The 17,445-nt window shown below is 41.7% G+C and overlaps 1 protein-coding gene and 1 long non-coding RNA gene across 9 annotated transcripts in view; one reads left to right on the top strand and one right to left on the bottom strand.

Annotated features, from left to right (window-relative positions):
• Window positions 1–6,522: 6,522 nt before the first annotated feature.
• LOC132576516 (uncharacterized) lies at window positions 6,523–12,995 on the bottom strand. Its single transcript, XR_009555755.1, has 2 exons — window positions 12,812–12,995; window positions 6,523–6,772 (listed from the first exon to the last, which is right to left on the bottom strand). It is a non-coding gene; the product is annotated as an uncharacterized LOC132576516 (long non-coding RNA).
• Window positions 12,634–17,445, top strand: part of BICD1 (BICD cargo adaptor 1) — a 153,969-nt gene continuing 149,157 nt past the window's right edge. For 5 of the 8 annotated variants that reach the window (XM_060245710.1, XM_060245707.1, XM_060245709.1 and 2 more), the window contains exon 1: window positions 12,634–12,884. In XM_060245710.1, the coding sequence (XP_060101693.1) occupies window positions 12,672–12,884 (213 nt within the window). In that variant the 5' untranslated portion in view covers window positions 12,634–12,671. The remainder of the gene's footprint in view (window positions 12,885–17,445) is intronic. The other 3 variants (XM_060245713.1, XM_060245711.1, XM_060245712.1) reach the window with 1 other exon arrangement.

Raw genomic sequence — 17,445 nt, 5'->3', positions numbered from 1 at the left:
AAAGCTAAAAGAAAGCAGCCAGCGGAAGGTGAACGAAACACAGAACTGAACCTAGAACCTGTGTAGCCGCTGCTACCCATAGGAGGAATCATATACAAGTGTGGTATTGTCTGCGTCTTTCAAGCAAAGGAGAACTGAGACAGTGGACTGTAAAGTACTACCTTACAAGAGTGATGTGAAATAACATTATGATTTTGAAAGTACTACCTTACAAGAGTGGTGTGAAATAATGTTTTGATTTTTCTATGGACATTTTAATGACTTTTGGTTTGTGATGATAATATAATTGCATCATTTTGAAATAAATTGCTTAAGCATTTATTTGCAACATTAAAAAGCAGTGGTTTATTTTTAGTGTTTGCCCATCTGAAGATTGGCAAGACCCTCACCTACAATTTTTTGACTTTAAATTTCCCTGTGTTCAAACTGCTCATTCCACTGTGAGGAAATTATTTTCTTTTTTCTCTGCAACCTAATTATTTTGAAAATTTTGGACATCTCCCAGCTAATTTTGTTCTGTAGCTTCTAGTAAGGCTCTCAGAAGTAAAATAGCATGAGTCAAGACCACTGTGTTTCTAAATGTATCTAAACAAATTAAGGATCTGTTCTGTGTATTTCTGCTAAATACAATTAAATTCCTTGACAATTCATATGGCTTCTTTGTAAGCCTTTGTTTAATATTACATGTTTAAGCAAATACAGCTGTTTGGTACAGGATGTTAGAACACATCTAATTAAAATGAAGTATAGACAAAGTTGCAATATATGTGACATTTTCCCCAAGTGCTGTCCCACAAAGAGTTTTTTTTAAGTATTTATTTCAAGAACATTCTACAAAGAACAGAGGATTAGTCATAAAGCACAACACAATTTGGTTTTACTGGTTTTCATTAATATAACAGGACAAATTTGTTCAGTAGTTGAGCTTTCTCAGTCATTCTTAATTCATGTGCCTCACTAACCTGTTACAGTTTGCTTGCTTGAAAAAGGGTGGCCGGTCCCTCACATTTAAAGTGGGGTGGATCAGCCATTATAGCCACTAGATAAGATACCTGTGGGGAACAAACTAAGTTCATGTTCACAAGTTCAGGGAAGGTTTACAGATTAACACCCCTCACCTCTTTTTGCCACAGGGTCACAGCTAACATGGCAACCATATGGGGTTTTCAAGGTAAGTGACATTCAGAGATGGTTTGCCATTTCCTGCCTCTGCACAGCAACCCTGGACTTCTTTGGTGGTCTCCCAGTTTGGTGTAATGGTTAAGTACGCAGACTCTTATCTGGGAGAACCGAGTCTGATTCCCCACTCCTCCACTTACAGCTGCTGGAATGGCCTTGGGTAGTCCTTGAAAGGGCAGCTGCTCTCAGCCCCACCCACCTCACAGAGTGTCTGTTGTGGGGGGAGAAGATATAGGAGATTGTAAGCCGCTCTGAGTTTCTGATTTAGAGAGAAGGGCGGGGTATAAATCTGCAGTCTTCTTTTTCTTCTGCTCCTTCTCCTCTTTCTCCTGGGTGGTAGAGTCAGTTTCTAATGGCAGTTTTACAACAGACCCCTTTAGTTTGAAGACAAAGCATATTTTTACTCAATATGACAAATATTATTGTCATTGGGGATATTAATTATTCAGGAGCTCTCCTTCATTCCCCCCTTTCAGTCTTCTGAAAACTTATTTCATCTGAAGGAGACTGACCATCATCATCATTAAACAAATTAATTCTGTATGACCACTCAGGAAGGGCAGCTAGGTGACAATTTGGTTTCGATATTCCCAGGAAAGACTGAAATGACACTACAATGGGGAAACGAAATAGTATATTGACAGAGATGGGGTAAAGATGGGTCATGGGAGGAGGAGAGACAGTGATGGGATTATCCATTCACACTGGCACATCCCAATATTTTTCCATCTAGAAAAGGTATGTGTGTGTGGGGGGGGAGGTCACTTAGAGGCAGGCCTTGGCTTTGGAGTGCCTCACAATCCTCTCTGGTTCTCACCACCCTGAACAATTTAGTGTCATCTGCAAACTTGGCCACTTCACTGCTTACTCCCAACTCCAGATCATTAATGAACCAGTTAAAGAGCATGGGATCCAGTACTGAGCCCTGCGGCACCCCACTGCTTACCGTCCTCCACTGTGAAGACTGCCCATTTATACTCACTCTCTGCTTCCTATTAATTAGCCAGTTTTTGATCCACAAGAGGACCTGTCCTTTTACTCCATGACTCTCGAGCTTACTAAGGAGCCTTTGATGAGGAACTTTATCAAAAGCTTTCTGGAAGTCAAGGTAAACAACATCTATTGGGTCCCCTTTGTCCACATGTTTGTTCACCCCCTCAAAGAACTGTAACAGGTTAGTGAGGCAAGATCTTCCCTGTCAGGAGATCCACAAATTCAACTTTGAGTTCTTTCAGAACCCTTGGATGTATGCCACTAGGACCTGGTGACTTATTAGTTTTTAATTCGTCAATCAGTTGTAGGACCTCCTCTCTTGTCACCTCAATTTAACTCAGGTCTTTCAATACCCCTTCCAAAATTAGTGGTTCTGGAGCGGGCAAACACTTCTCATCTTCCACAGTGAAGACGGAGGCAAAAAATGCATTCAGCTTCTCATCCATTTCCCTACCCTCCTTCAGTAATCCTTTTAGCCCTTGGTCATCCAAGGGCCCCACTGTCTCCCTGGCTGGTTTCCTGCTTCTAATATATTTGAAGAAATTTTTATTGTTGCGACACTGTTGAGACATAGGGGAAGAGCTTAGGAATGTCAACTACAAAAGATAGGCTATACATGAGTTAATTTTTTTTAAAAAACATTCCAATTGAGAAAAAGGGAACTATATGTCTTGGTACTGAAGACTAACTATTACTGAAATTTGGGACGATCTTGAGGAGGAGGTAGAGGAAAGTGGAGGCTAGAGATACATTTCATTTTTTGAGATAATCAATCAGTTGAACCGGGAAATCCATTCATGGTATATGCATTGAATAATTACATATGTCCAATCTAAATTTGTGAACATAAATCTTGGAAGGATCCTAGGGAACTTATTTCTTTATCAATAAAACATTACTAGCTAAGATGCAAGAATACAAAAAGTCATCTCAATTTCTAAAACGCATAAGCAATAATAAAGGACATATGCAAGTGACATGCTACAAACTGGATTAACTCATGTGCCTTTATGGCAAATACCTTGTTGTAGCCTGGGTGATTAAGATACACACATTCAGACATACTTAGAAACATTGCCAGTTGCGGGCAGTCCACATTTGGTCACATTATTTACAATAGAAAAACCATTTCCTGACTAATTCCTTGTTCCCCTCCTCCCTTAGTCTAACAAAAAGTCTTCTTGAGTTCATGGAGGGTTTGCGTGCTCTATGCATGACAGTCTTTTCACAGGGAAATCTGTTTTTATTGCAGCCAAAAGGAATTCTTTTTCTGGAAATACAACTTGGAACTGGCAGTGGGGCTGCTGTTGTGATCAGCTGGGTCGACTAGCCTTTTGCTAGGCAGAGGAATTTCCCTGGAAATGAGTTTTCTCCACAACTCAATTCGGATGGGGTTCTGGGGGAGGCCTTCCTTCCAACATCAATGAGGCATGGCCAGGCAAATTTCAGGACCTCTGGGTAGATATGGAAGAGCCTGGAAAACATACTCAGAGAAACAAACGAACAAAACAACAATAGTAGGTGCTTTTTTTTAAAGCTTTCCTTGGCTGTCCTCAGATTGCCATAACTTAAGTCCAACCCTGTTGAGATAGGGTTGCACACATTAGCTAAATTACCACACTTGCTTTGGACTGGAGACTTCATCCTTCTCACATGGAGTTTCAGTTTGACAAGGTCTCTACCCCAGTGTTAAAGGGCAGATTTCATATACCATACATTATGCAGAACACAAATCCACAATATAAACCTATGCATCACTACTCATGATTCAGGCTAGTGTACATCCATATAGAAAGCGTGCACCTAGAGGTTCATGAGAGGCTTTTTACTTTGTTGCAACAGATATGAATCTTAAAAAAAGAAAACATGAAATTATGCACAAGATTGGAGCTCCAAGAAGAGATTACCAGAGTTGGGGTTACCCCTGGATTATGAAAATGGTCACAAAAAGGGAAGAAAAACTTTTGCTATAGCTTTGGAATATATGAAATTGTTGAAAATAAGAAAAACTTCAAAAACAAACAAAACAAAACTGAGGCCTCAATAGAACAATGCCAGCTTTAACATACATGTATGCGAGGGATCAGACCCAAAATGATTAGAGAACTGGATCAGAGAATTTAAACCATTGGAAATCAGTGGGATGATCAAGTCCCACTGAACGCCATTTTTCTCTGTGCCAGCTCATACAAAATTTGTTCTGTGGGTCTCACATAGGTGTGAGAGTGGGTTTCAACAAACTCTAACAACAAAATCCTAAAAGCAAATAATAGTTAATCCTTAAACAAACAATTTTTAGCAGATATACCAGTAATTCTTAAAACTACTATATAATGATGAGCATGCACTAAACTTGAATTGCAGGTCTGGGTTTCCTTCATATATAACAAAACAATCCTGGAAAGCAAATTCTTGTTAATATGCCTTGACAAACACACAAAACAATTCTTAAATCTACATATAATAACTATGCAATATATATATGAATTTAGGAGAAAACCTAGTAAGGAGTTTGCACCGACAAGGAGATGTGTGGGGCAGTGCAAAGATATAATTCAAAGCTGATGCATAAAGCAGGGTGCTAAAACATGCACCTTGACAAAGAAGGTTGAAATAATGGAGAGGCAGAAACTTAAAACAAGCAAATGGAAATGTGTTATCCAGTAGCAAGCCTGGCCAGGACTGGAGACTGGATTGAAACACAAAATCAAGCAGAATTGGAGTGCTACCATGGTAAGAACATGAAACGTAGAAAGGATTTTCTAAATAAAACACTCAGAAAAGCTATAACAAGATACTATAGATGGAGGCATAGGAAGATTGATATGAACAGTGAGAGGGTAGTTTTACCCAAAGACGGGTACAAATGTTCTTCTATAACAGATGCTATAACTTCAAATGAAAAGTGGTCTTGTAGGAACCAAACTTTGTGAGGTAGAATTTTAAAACACTGTTCTTTTCAGAAAATAAAAATTCAGTACCAACAGCAAAAGGAATTTTCAGATTTAAATGAATGAAAAATTGGGAAGCAGTTCAAAGATAGAAAACTATGTTAGATATAACACTTGAAGACCACATGCTCCTGGTGTGAGATGTACTTAACAAAAATCACAACAGAAATGAAATTTCCAAAAGGTTTGATACTGTATTGCTTCAGCAGAATAGATGTTCCATGTAAACCCAGAATTGTAAATATAAACTTTTAACCCATTGTCTCAGATTAAAAAAAACTTAAACAAAAGATCTTCTATTAGGTGCACCATTTCTTTAAAACAAAGGAGATCACAAGCTGAATATCTTAAAAGTGTTCCCCTTAAAATTAAAGCTACAAAATCTAAGTACAGGGGAAACTGATAATAGCCACTAGAAAAATATTCTCAGACTCAAAAGGTAAAGCAAAAAAAAAAAAAAAAACTATCAGAAGAAAAGCTTCTAATCTAGGAGAACTCTTAGCCTCAGGATAGTTTACAGGCAGGGCCTTTTCTCTGGCACAAGGGTGGCCAATGGTAGCTCTCCAAATGTTTTTTGCCTACAACTCCCATCAGCCCCAGCCAGCATGGCCAATGGCCATAATTATAAGGAAGGGAAATTTTTCTCTGTCCTATACATAATTACATGATTGTCTCTGACAAATGTAATTTATTGTATAACCCATTTTTCCCTTTTATTCTCTGTACCCTTTTAAAATAAATAATTTTTTAAACAAGAGCTAGTCATGAGTTCTTTTGACAGCAGAGCATCTGAGAATTGGCTGTCTGGTGGCTCCAACCTTGGTGTAAAAAAGGGCAGGGACTAGGAAAAGATGGTGTCAATGTCACTATTGGCCTCTCATGGGTGTGGCCACACCCTATAGAGTTTCTGAGTAGGGGCAGGTTAAAGGTGCTTTCACACATGCTAAATAATGCACTTTCAATTCACTTCAGCGACCATTTGCAAGTGGATTTTGCCATTTCATACAGTAAAATTCCAGCTGCAAAGTGCATTAAAAGTGGATTGAAAGTGCATTATTTAGTGTGTGTGAAACTACTATGTAAACCCCAGCCATGGATTGGGCTTTTGAAAAGGCTGAGGAGGGAGGCTAAAAAGGATGCAACAGCTCTGGCTCAGAGGAGAAGAGGGGAGGATATGGAGTTGCCCCTTACCTCTCCATATGAGTCCAAAGGAAACCACTTCATACAAGATGGACCCTAGGAAATGATGGCTGTGGCTTGAGTATTTACTATACAGATATGTTATGAACCTCTTTTTCATTTGAAGCAGTCCTAATATTGCTAAGCCTTGTGCTACATATTTGTATGCATAAAGTTTAAAAAGAAGACAAAAACAGAAGGCTATTTCTACCAGTGATTAAAAACGCCACTTTATTTCAATGGAGTATTGCTTCTTAATTTTCCATTCTGGTTTTATAAAAATCAGAGCAATTAGTATATTACCTCTGTGTCTGGAGCACTTTGCTATTCTATAGTAACTAGACTGTAGAAATACCAGGTAAACTAGGTAGACTGTGTTCTTGTCCATGCCACTAAGAAAACCATTGGGATGAATCTCAGCTTCTATTTTTAACAGTACAGTCAGTACCATATCCTCTGCTGAAACATGCCTGGAAAACAAAGCAGCATCATGATTTTTAAGCCTTACCTCACTGTCAGAAGAGAAAGCGAATATGTAATGACATAAACACATAGCTTTTGATGTTGCTATCAAAGGCTAAAAATTATTTTTTTCCTGAGGTAAAGGCAGTTTGAAAGAATACTTATGAAGTGTAGACTAACTCCTATGCTGTCTGTTTCATTTTTGTGAGCTTTTCTTCAGAAAACAAAAAAAATATGTTTGCTCAGAGGCAGCAATGATCTAGGAGAAATGTGCATGTGAACACCATGGGAGATGCCTGGGTCTGTCTTTTTTAGGAATGGGCATGAGTCAGGAAAATGGGGTGCAATTTGTGGCTTTTGGTGTTCCCAGTTTGTGAACCACAAACCACAAACTTTTAGGGGCCAAGTGAACTGGTTCCGTTTATGAGGTTCAAGGCATGGTAGGAAAAACACCCCCCACACATGCTAGAGACACAAAACTCTGGCTGACTCCTCTACCTGCCCACCAAGTTTGGTGAGGATTGGATTATGAGGTCTGAATTATAGCTCCCCAAAGAAGGTGCCCCCATCCTTCATTGTTTCTAATTGAGGAAGGAAAACAGAGGGGGGGGGGAAGGGGGAGGCAAGGGCAATAGAAGCCAAACAGAACAGAATCAAAGTCTGGCGCAAAGAATCTCTGCAGTATAAACTGAAGATGGGGGCATTTTTGCAAGCCCAAGAGAGCCAGCATAATGTGCCCAGCAGAATCAGTGCCACTGCAACAGTGCAAACCCAACAGGACTAAGGTCAAGTGACAGAATCTCTGCAGTAGAAACTGAAAGGGGGCATTTTTTGCAAGTCCAGCAGCCAGCAGTACCTGTCCAATCAAAGAGTGGCCAACAGAATCCAGTGCCATTGTGGTGATGCCAGCTCAACAGGACTGATGTGAAGTACAGAATCACAATCCAAGCAAAGCGAGGTTTGTGAGCCCAGCACAACTAGTTCAGTGTACAAAATGTCCAGCAGAACCCAGTGTTACTGTGACACTGCAAGGTTAAAATGATTGATGTTAGAGCCGAGTCACAAGAAATTTAAGCAAGGGTGGGGATTTCGCAAGCCCAGCACAGCCAGTTACAATGTGCAGAATGCACAGCAGAAGCCAGTGCTACTGACATTGCAATCTTAAGCAGGACTGCTGTGAAAGCACAGAGTTACAACAAATCCAAGTGGGCAGGAGGTGGGGAGGGCAAATTTTGCAAACTCTATGCCAGAAAATGGGAGGGGAAACAAAGGAATGACAGCAAAGGGGTGAACCCTTCTTAAAACTAACAAGACAAGTTTGAAACTGACAAACATTCAGACTGAGCAGAGAAAATCTGTCTGGAAATGTATAATTCACCCACCAGCAGGAACCTCCATAAACAGCTTGAAAGTTCATGGAAAGTTTGTGCCAATTGACTTGCCATGAACTTCACTTTGCAAACCATGAATCGGCCAACATTAATCACAAACTTTCACTTGTGTGCTGGTTGCCCATTCGTAGTCTTTTTATCCTGTTTTCAGCCCAAAATTTGCCCTTAAAGCACTTTACAGCAACCCAAGACACAGTTAGAAACAAAACAAAATTCTTTTGGTGAAGGTGTTACTAGTGAAATGTGGATCCAGGCATGAGGGAGAGGGTATTGGGCTGCATCAGGCTTTCCTTCAATTCTAGGAAATGCAGCTGTTAACTGGGAGGTTAGCGCTGTCAGCTAGAGCAAGAGCCAGGAACATGGAGGGTATCATAGATAGCTCTATGTAACTTTTACTAAAAATATGACTGATACTGATTTCCTGATACTTCTTTCCCTACCATCATCCTCACCAAAGGAAACAGAGAAACTAGGCCTTCTCGATGGCTTCAAAACTCCTTGAAATGTAACCTCCATTGAACTTTTATTTCTCTTAAAATTATTATGTGTCTCCAGACTAACACAATTTCTCTCCGTCATCTGAGTCTCACATGCCAGATGGATGGTTATGTTACAGTGCAATCCTAAACAGAGTTACACTCCTCTGTCCATTAAAGACAATAGATTGCCATGCTTTGTTGCAAGAAAAAATAACTGTATTACGGCACTTATTATAAAGACTGATGAATTTATTCCAGAGGGTTAGGCAGCAAAAATAAACAGGAGATTCAGATTAACTAAATTTTTATTCTAATATGGAATAGAGCTCACTTCTTCAGATGGAATGAGTAGATCTTAATTAGGAAACCACTTTGCAGGAAGTACAAAGTTAAACGTAATTATGTAAAAGGTTAATAAGACTGGGATTGTACAGTTATATTTCACCTTGTATTTTCTGCATTTCATGGCTCCTTGACCTCATTGATTTTCCTCAGACTTCCTACATGAAATGACTGTATCGTGAATATTTGTGCTTGAATAAAATGGTGTTAGTCTCTATGGTGCCACAAGACTCCTGTTTATTTTAATAAGTTTACATGATAATTGCTTACAATATTTCAGTGGCAGCAGAATTTCCCTTTAATGTAGGTATTAGATTAGGGAACCTCTTCCACATTCTTGACATAGTACCTAGCAATCCTTTGGCTCCATGACTTCCTGGCCACTGTCTCCAAGCCTCCAAGTCTCTTATGCTCTCTCTTCCTGTTTCTTGGCAGGGAGAAAAAGGCAGCAATATGTCTATCTTTCCCTGAATATGTGTGTGCTCTGCTCATGGGAAGCTAGATTGGATGTGTCACTCATGCAGCAGAATACACGAGGCACAGCTTAAAAGAAGATAATAATAATAATAATAATAATAATAATAATAATAATAATAATAATAATAATAATAACAACAACAACAACAACAACAACAACAACAACAACAACTTTTATTTCTATCCCGCCCTCACCGCCTAGGCGGCTCAGGGCGGCTAACAACAACTTACACGTTAACATAAATAATAAAACTTTGAATTTAACAATTAAAATTAAACATATAAAAACCAGTCAGTTAAGTTAAAATACATAATTTACGTTACACTATATATATATATAAATATATCTGGCAGCAATAAAACTGTTATGGCGCTGGTTCTGCCAGTTTAGATAATCTTATAGATGGCGGTTCTTTGTACCAGGCAACTCAGCAGTCAGTGTCATTATAGGCTTCTCTAAAAAGGGCGGTCTTGCAGGCCCTGCGGAACTGGTCGAGGTTCCGCAGGGCCTGCACTTCCTCCGGAAGCTGGTTCCACAGTGCAGGTGCCGCAACTGAAAAGGCCCGTACTCTGGTGTTTTGGAGTTTGACCTCTCTCGGCCCAGGGATGGTCATTTTGTTTTTACCCACTGACCTCAGTGCCCTCTGGGGTTCATATGGGGAGAGACGGTCCCTTAGGTAGGCTGGTCCTCGGCCATATAGGGCTTTAAAGGTGATAACCAACACTTTGTACTGGGCTCGGTAGATAATTGGTAGCCAGTGCAGTCCGCGCAGCCCCGGCCGTATGTGCTCCCATTTCGAGAGCCCCAATAGTAGCCTGGCCGACGCGTTCTGCACCAGCTGTAACTTCCGGGTCCGGCACAGAGGTAGCCCCAAGTAGAGGGCATTACAGTAGTCCAATCTTGAGGTGACCGTTGCATGGATCACTGTTGCGAGGTTGCGGCGTTCCAGGAAGGGGGCCAACTGCCTTGCCCGCTTCAGATGGAAGAATGCTGACTTGGCAGTGGCTGCTATCTGGGCCTCCATTGATAATGAAGGCTCCAGTAAAACACCCAGACTTTTTACCTGGCGCGCTGGTTCCAATGGTGCGCCGTCGAAAGTTGGGAGAGCTATTTCCCCTCCCAGAGCGCCGCGACCCACACAAAGGACCTCTGTCTTCGCTGGATTCAACTTCAACCCACTCAATCTGAGCCACGTCGCCACAGCCTGTAAGGCCCGATCCAGGTTCCCTGGGGTGGAGCCAGGCCGGCCATCCATTAGTAGATAGAGCTGGGTGTCATCTGCATATTGATGGCAACCCAGCCCGAACCCCCGGACAATTTGGGCAAGGGGGCACATATAAATGTTGAACAGCATTGGGGAGAGAACTGCTCCCTGAGGCACCCCACAATCAAGTGTGCGCCTCTGGGATCGCTCACCCCCAATGGCCACCCTTTGTCCCCGATCAGAGAGGAAGGAGGAAAGCCATTGTAGGGCCAACCCCCCAACCCCTATGTCGGCAAGGCGGTGCTTTAGCAACTGGTGGTTGACTGTGTCAAATGCCGCCGACAGGTCTAATAACATCAGTACCGCAGCGCCGCCCCGATCCAGATGAGATCAAAATGATTACTAATGGAAAACTAAGTTTCCAGTTTTGCACAAGAGCTGAGAGATCTTCTTTAGCAAAATTGAAGGGTGTGGTGGACAGGCCCCTCTGGGCTGAGGTGTTGAAATGGGACCTTTTGCCAGTTCTGGGTTGGGGTTGCCAATCCCCAGGTAGGGGCAGGGGATCCCCCAGTTTGGAGGCCCTCCCCCCGCTACAGAATCATCAGAAAGCGAGGGAACGTAAGGAAATGTTTGCTGGGCACTCCATTATTCCCTATGGAGACCAATTCCCATGAGCCATAATGGAGAATTGATCCACTGGTATCTGGGGCTCTTTGGGGGGGGGTGTTTTTTGAGGTAGAGGTACCAAATTTTCAGCATAGCATCCAGTACCTCTCCCCAAAACACCCTCCAGGTTTCCAAAAATTGGACCAGGGGGTCCAGTTCTATGAGCCCCCAAAGAAGGTACCCCTATCCTTCATTATTTCCAATGGAGGAAAGGCATCCCTTTGTGATGGCCAGAACTCCCTTTGGAGTTCAATAATGTTTGTCACAACCTTGCTCCTGGCTCCACCCCCAAAGCCCCAGATATTTCTTGAACTGGACTTGGCAACCCTACTTGGAGATTTTCGGGGTGGAGCCTGAAAATCTCCAAGTATATCTCCCAACCCAGAACTGGCAACTGTCCCATTTCAACACCTCAGCCCCATGGTAGCTACACCCGGCGGCAGTGAATCCCACAATATAATCCCTCATTGAATGAAGTAGCACTTCGATCTTTAATATTCTAAATTCCTTCTTCTCTCTCCCTCCCCTGCCATCTTTGGAACGAAGCGGGACGCGTGAGGTAACCCGCCGCCTGTCTCTTCCCGCCCTCAGAGAGCGCGGGAAGAGGGAAACGCTGGGAGGAGGAGGAGGCGTCGCCGCCGCTGCTGCTGTCATCTCCCCCATCTGTCCTCCTTCCCAGCCACTGGGAGGGCGGTAGAGGGAGAGACGGAGACCGGGGGAAGCTGCCTCAGGAGGGGTCGGTCACCGGTAGCCGTTCCCGCTGTGGTAATGCTCTCGGCGTCCTTCCCCCTTTCGCCGTCCCTCCCTCGCACTTTCCTTCCCGGGGGCCAAGGAGACGGACTGCATCAGAGGCGGCGGCAGCAGGCCGCTTTATTTATTTATTTCCCCCCCGCCGCCATCCACACACACACGCACAGAGCAGCCTGCAGCCGAGAGAAGGGGGGAGCAGGTGGAGAGTTGAGAGACTGCAGTGAAGCTGCCCTGGAGACATGGCGGACCAGTGCCTCTGAATAAGCAAAAAAAAAAAAGCGCCCCCTTCTTCCTCCTCCTCCTTCTTTCCTAACACCAGCGATGCCGGGTTGAGCCAGCAAGAACCGACCAAGCCGAAGGAAGAAATGGTGCAGCAGCCTGGGAAGGCTTTCCCCATCTCCCTCCCCTTCTCGCCACTTCTTCAGGGTGCATCGCAGTCTCTCCCCTGGCCTTAAGCCTAGCCAAGCTTGGCGGCTTCTCAGGAGCATCCCGGGGAGAATTGCCCATCCGCCCGTGCCTGCATCCATCCGTCCCCTCCTGGCCATCTCTCCTTTCTTTTTACCTCGACCAGTTCTTCCCCCCTCCCCCCTTAAGGCTATGGCTGCAGAAGAGGTCTTGGAGACTGTGGATCGCTATAAGACGGAGATCGAGAGGCTGACCAAGGAGCTCACGGAAACAACCCATGAAAAGATCCAGGCGGCGGAATATGGGCTGGTGGTCTTGGAAGAGAAACTCACCCTGAAGCAGCAGTATGACGAGCTGGAAGCGGAATATGATGTCCTGAAACTGGAGCTGGAGCAGCTCAGAGAGGTGAGTAGGACGGTTTTGCTGCTTGCCTCCCTCTCTGTCCATTCCCCCCCTCCCCGTGTCGCCTTATTTCTCCTTGCCTCTCACTGCAGGGCCTCTGCATTGGAAAAAAAATTGAAGAAAAAGCACTTCAGGCCCTCTTCAGTTTATAGTGATGTTCGTTGGAAGGATGAACTTGACTGATAAGGCATGGGAAATAAATGGGGGTAGGCCAAGCGTGGCATCCTGCAGATGTGTTATGCATGAGACTGAAATGGTGAGGTGTGATTTACCACAGGGCTTAAGGATCAGCCCTGATTAGAGAAGATGGTTAAGAATGGATTATGGATGTGATATTTTAAACCTGCTGCTGATTTAAAGTCCTAGCAATGTGCAGGCTTGGCATCTACTTGTTCAAGCATAACTTTCACCATTAGGATAAAAAAAATCAGGTATTTATTGCAATTGTGACTGCACAGTTTGGCTCTTACTAAGATAGGAATATTTCAAAAGCATTATGAAAACTCTTTCAGGGTTTTTTTATTACTCTTTTTATAACAGTGTAAAACTCTGCAAGCTGCTGTGTTGAATATGGTGAAAGATCTTGAAGTTCTCTCTATATATGCCTGCTTAATATTAACTGATTAGCAGCAGCTACTGTCTTTCCATCAGAATCTGTTTGGTACCAACCCTAAAAAATATTGCTTTGGCCACATTTGTCTAGCAAGAGTAGTGTATTCATATTTCTTTTCAATCACGCAGAGCTTCTTTTTTATATGTAATCTTTGCAAAACACTTGACTTATTTGTTTTTTTAATAACAAAGATTTACGATGTGGTAATGCATATCACTCTGTGCAAGGGACCTGTATATATGCTACATTATCCAATCAAATCATCTTCAAATTCCAAAATATGCTTATGTTCTGTGATGTTGTCATATTTATTTATTGTAGGCTAAATTAACAAAATGTATATTTAAGATGAATAGAGTAGGTGAAATAACAAGTGCAATCAATGCAATGTAAGCATTTTTAAGATCCATTTGAACACATTATAGGCCTTCTACTGAAATCAGTGTGTCTTCAAGATGCTTACATTTCTGCTGGATCATGCTTAAGATGGATTTTCTAGACATGAATCTTTGCTGTTTTTCTTGCCTTTGACCCAATCAAACTCAATATAAACATGTGCCTCCTTTTACTTCTTATTTCCAGAGAGCTTAATAAACTTTTGAACAATGTCATAAACACTGTTTTTGTTTGCTTTTGGACATCTGGCTATTATTAACTTAAGCTTTGTTGCTCCTATGAATATATTTGCTAAAATATGACATGTCTCCTTAGAAAACATCAGCTTTCTGAAATGCATTTGGGTAACATAATTGTTTGCTTTTTTTCAGTGTTGATCTAATATGTTGGCTGTAATGAAAACTTGACTTGGTCTTTTTCCTCAAGACTTAGTATTTGAGATAGTGAGGGATTTCTGTGGACATTACAGAAGATAAATGGCCAGGCAATGGGAGTGTGATAGAGCTGAGCTGTAGCCATTAAAAATGTAATGTGTTAATGTAAAATAAAGGGTTATTAGAAGAAATAGTAGGATTAGCCCAAAGCAAGAGTAGCAAAGACTTGTATTGTAGAATGTGGTTCAAGGAGTGAAGTAATTGAACAAACAGGTGAGAAGAAAAGTATTGCTTAGAGGCCTGAGCTATACTTAGAGTAGGAAAGACCATTTGGTAGGTTTGCCTTGGTGATGGGTGACCTTGGATATGAACCAGGGAAGTGAGGAAGCATCTAATTTAAGATCTTGTCCAGAGACAGATGTGTAGAAACCTAGGTATTATAAGCAGATGTGAGAATCTTGATGCACAGGTGATAACATATGAAGAACTAGAAAAATGCATGTCTGTTTTATTGGGGGAAGATGTATAGAAGATGTAGTTCAGCATGCAGAGACCAAGATTGATTTAGGATGTGATCAGTTTAAAACAGAGCTTTATTGAAATTTAAAATGATATGGAGAAGTGTTACGCAGCTTTTGTGCAGAGAAGTCTGTAGATTCCTGTGGGGGGCATTTTGTTAGTCTGCAGTGTTAGTATTGCCATTTTTCTCCCCTGACAGCATTTCTGGATGGGCAGCCGTGTTGATCTGAAGCAGTAGAACAAAGTTTGGATTCAGTGGCATCTTTAAGACCAACAAAGTTTTATTCGAGGTATAATCTTTCATGTGCAAGTACACTTTTGAACAAAAGTTCTTCACACAAAACTTATACCTTGAATAAAACTTTGTTGGTCTTAAAGCTGCTACTGAATTCAAGCATTTCTGTAACTTTAACTGATATATGCCAACCTGAGATTCAAATGATTTCCTAAGCATGGAAATGCAATGATGGATAAAACTTCACCTATGAAATTTCTGCATGTTATGCAGAGAAGTCCCACTCCCAGATGTGACAGTTCCATTCATCATTGCCATGCCGTATTCTCACCTGCCAACACTTCCATGGTGGAGAGGTTTTTCAGAGCCATTTGTAGAACACTGCTACTTAAAACTTGTATATGGTCAAGGTGTAGCCTCCTCCACCCTTAATATTCCAAATCTGACTTATCTTTATGTCCATATGTTTGCCCCTTGACAGTTCCTTAAAATATGATAGTCTACTCCAGGTATTCCAAACATTTTTGAAACTATATGAAGTCACAGCTACATACATACTAGTTGTGAGCCAGTCTTCTACATGATGGGTAGGTGAAAATCCACTGCCCAACTGTACAGTGTACTTACTCTGCAAAAATCTATTCAGGTCCCATTTTATTCTAACATTGTTATTATTATCGGGGAGGGACGGTGGCTCAGTGGTAGAGCATCTGCTTGGGAAGCAGAAGGTCCCAGGTTCAATCCCTGGCATCTCCAAAAAAGGGTCCAGGCAAATAGGTGTGAAATACCTCAGCTTGAGACCCTGGAGAGCCGCTGCCAGTCTGAGAAGACAATACTGACTTTGATGGACCAAAGGTCTGATTCAGTATAAGGCAGCTTCATATGTTCATATGTTCAATTACTTATTTTTCTCATACTTTCAGAGAAGATGAGGAAGCCTAGGGAGCTGGTCCTTACGGGTCTTCCCTGGCTTCCTGTATCTTCTTGGGAAATCAGATCTTTGGAAACACTTGCTTTAATCTAGTTTTTCAGATCTTTCCACAAATCTTCAGTTATCTGTAAATATGGGCAAACAAACTGTTTTACTGTTCCTGAACCCCATCTTTTGTGCACTTAACTGGATTCAAAATTCTTGCTACGTGATTCCATAGCACTTATTTCTGTAAGCCCAAATGAAATCTGAGGATCCTCGATCTCTTTCTCCAAGCCAGCAGAGATTATATGCATTGACCATTTGCAATAGGCTCTTATTTTTACCTGTTTTCTTGGCCAGTTTTCTTTCCCCTCTTAGACTCCTTTCCCTATTATCTTTTTACTCATTTCTCTAGAGATTGCTCTCTATTCCAATCCATCTTCTCACTTAGGTCCCAGGCTGTCTTCTTCCTAGTCTTCCATCACCACTTCTCTTTATCTCAGCCACTATTGCTACTAGGTGTCCTTTCCTAGGCTTTTCTGCCATCTCTATCTCTCTAGAATTAGGAGTGCAATCAATGGTAACCAGAGTCCCTTAGGCCCAGAGCAGTACAGCCAATGGTACCGGAGAGATTCTTCTGTCTTGTTCCATCCTTCTATTATAGTATAGCAGTTCAGTTAATTATTATTAAAGGATTCACCACAAAAAAAATCGTAGTGCATTAAAATATAAAGGATAGTAAAAAAGAAAAGGAAAGCAGACTGTGTTGGTAAGTAGCAAACAGTAATCCTATTTATTTCTTGATTTGTCATTCTATAGAATCTATACAATGCTGTATTAAATGCATCTTGTACCAACAGTCTTTCATATATATATATATATATATATAGTAGTGGCTTTTGTTTTGGTGTTTGTTTTGGTTGGTTGCCATTTGGTGCTTTATGATGCTGATGTGGTGTCTGTTACAGAAAGATAAATATGGTAAGCTATGGTCAGATAAAGAGCCTGGCTTCCAGTAAGGAAAGCATTGTGTCTGCCACCTTGGTTTAAGAGCATTATCTGGGAAGAAGTGAGGAATCATCTTATTACATTTATGTTTTCAAAGAACTGGACCACTTAATAGGAAGGTGAACAGGCAGCTGCTTTTATGCTGATCTTACAGCTTTCCATGTTGTAGTATCACGTTAGGAGGGATTAAATTAATTGTTAAAATGAATATAGGTTCTTCAACAACTAATAATATATGGCAGAAAATGCCCCTCTAAAGGATTTATATATTTAAAAAAACCCAGACCTCAAAGAGCCTGTCTGAGTTCTTTGCCTGAACCATGTTGCTGATCTTTCTGAAAATGGAGAAGGTCAGATGGTAAGAAACTGTGCCTAGGGAACCCACAACTTTTTTCCCTGGAAGGGCCTCCACCATGCAAATTCTTTCTGCGAAATGTATAGTGAAATGCCACTTCTTCCTGCTTGTGGGGAGATAGTAATCTTTTTGTGATATTAGCATTCATCAT

The sequence above is a fragment of the Heteronotia binoei genome, chromosome 8 (genome assembly GCF_032191835.1).
Source record: "Heteronotia binoei isolate CCM8104 ecotype False Entrance Well chromosome 8, APGP_CSIRO_Hbin_v1, whole genome shotgun sequence".
NCBI lineage: Eukaryota > Metazoa > Chordata > Lepidosauria > Squamata > Gekkonidae > Heteronotia > Heteronotia binoei.
Note: the sequence above shows the minus strand (reverse complement) of the source record. Positions and strands in the feature narration are given on the sequence as shown.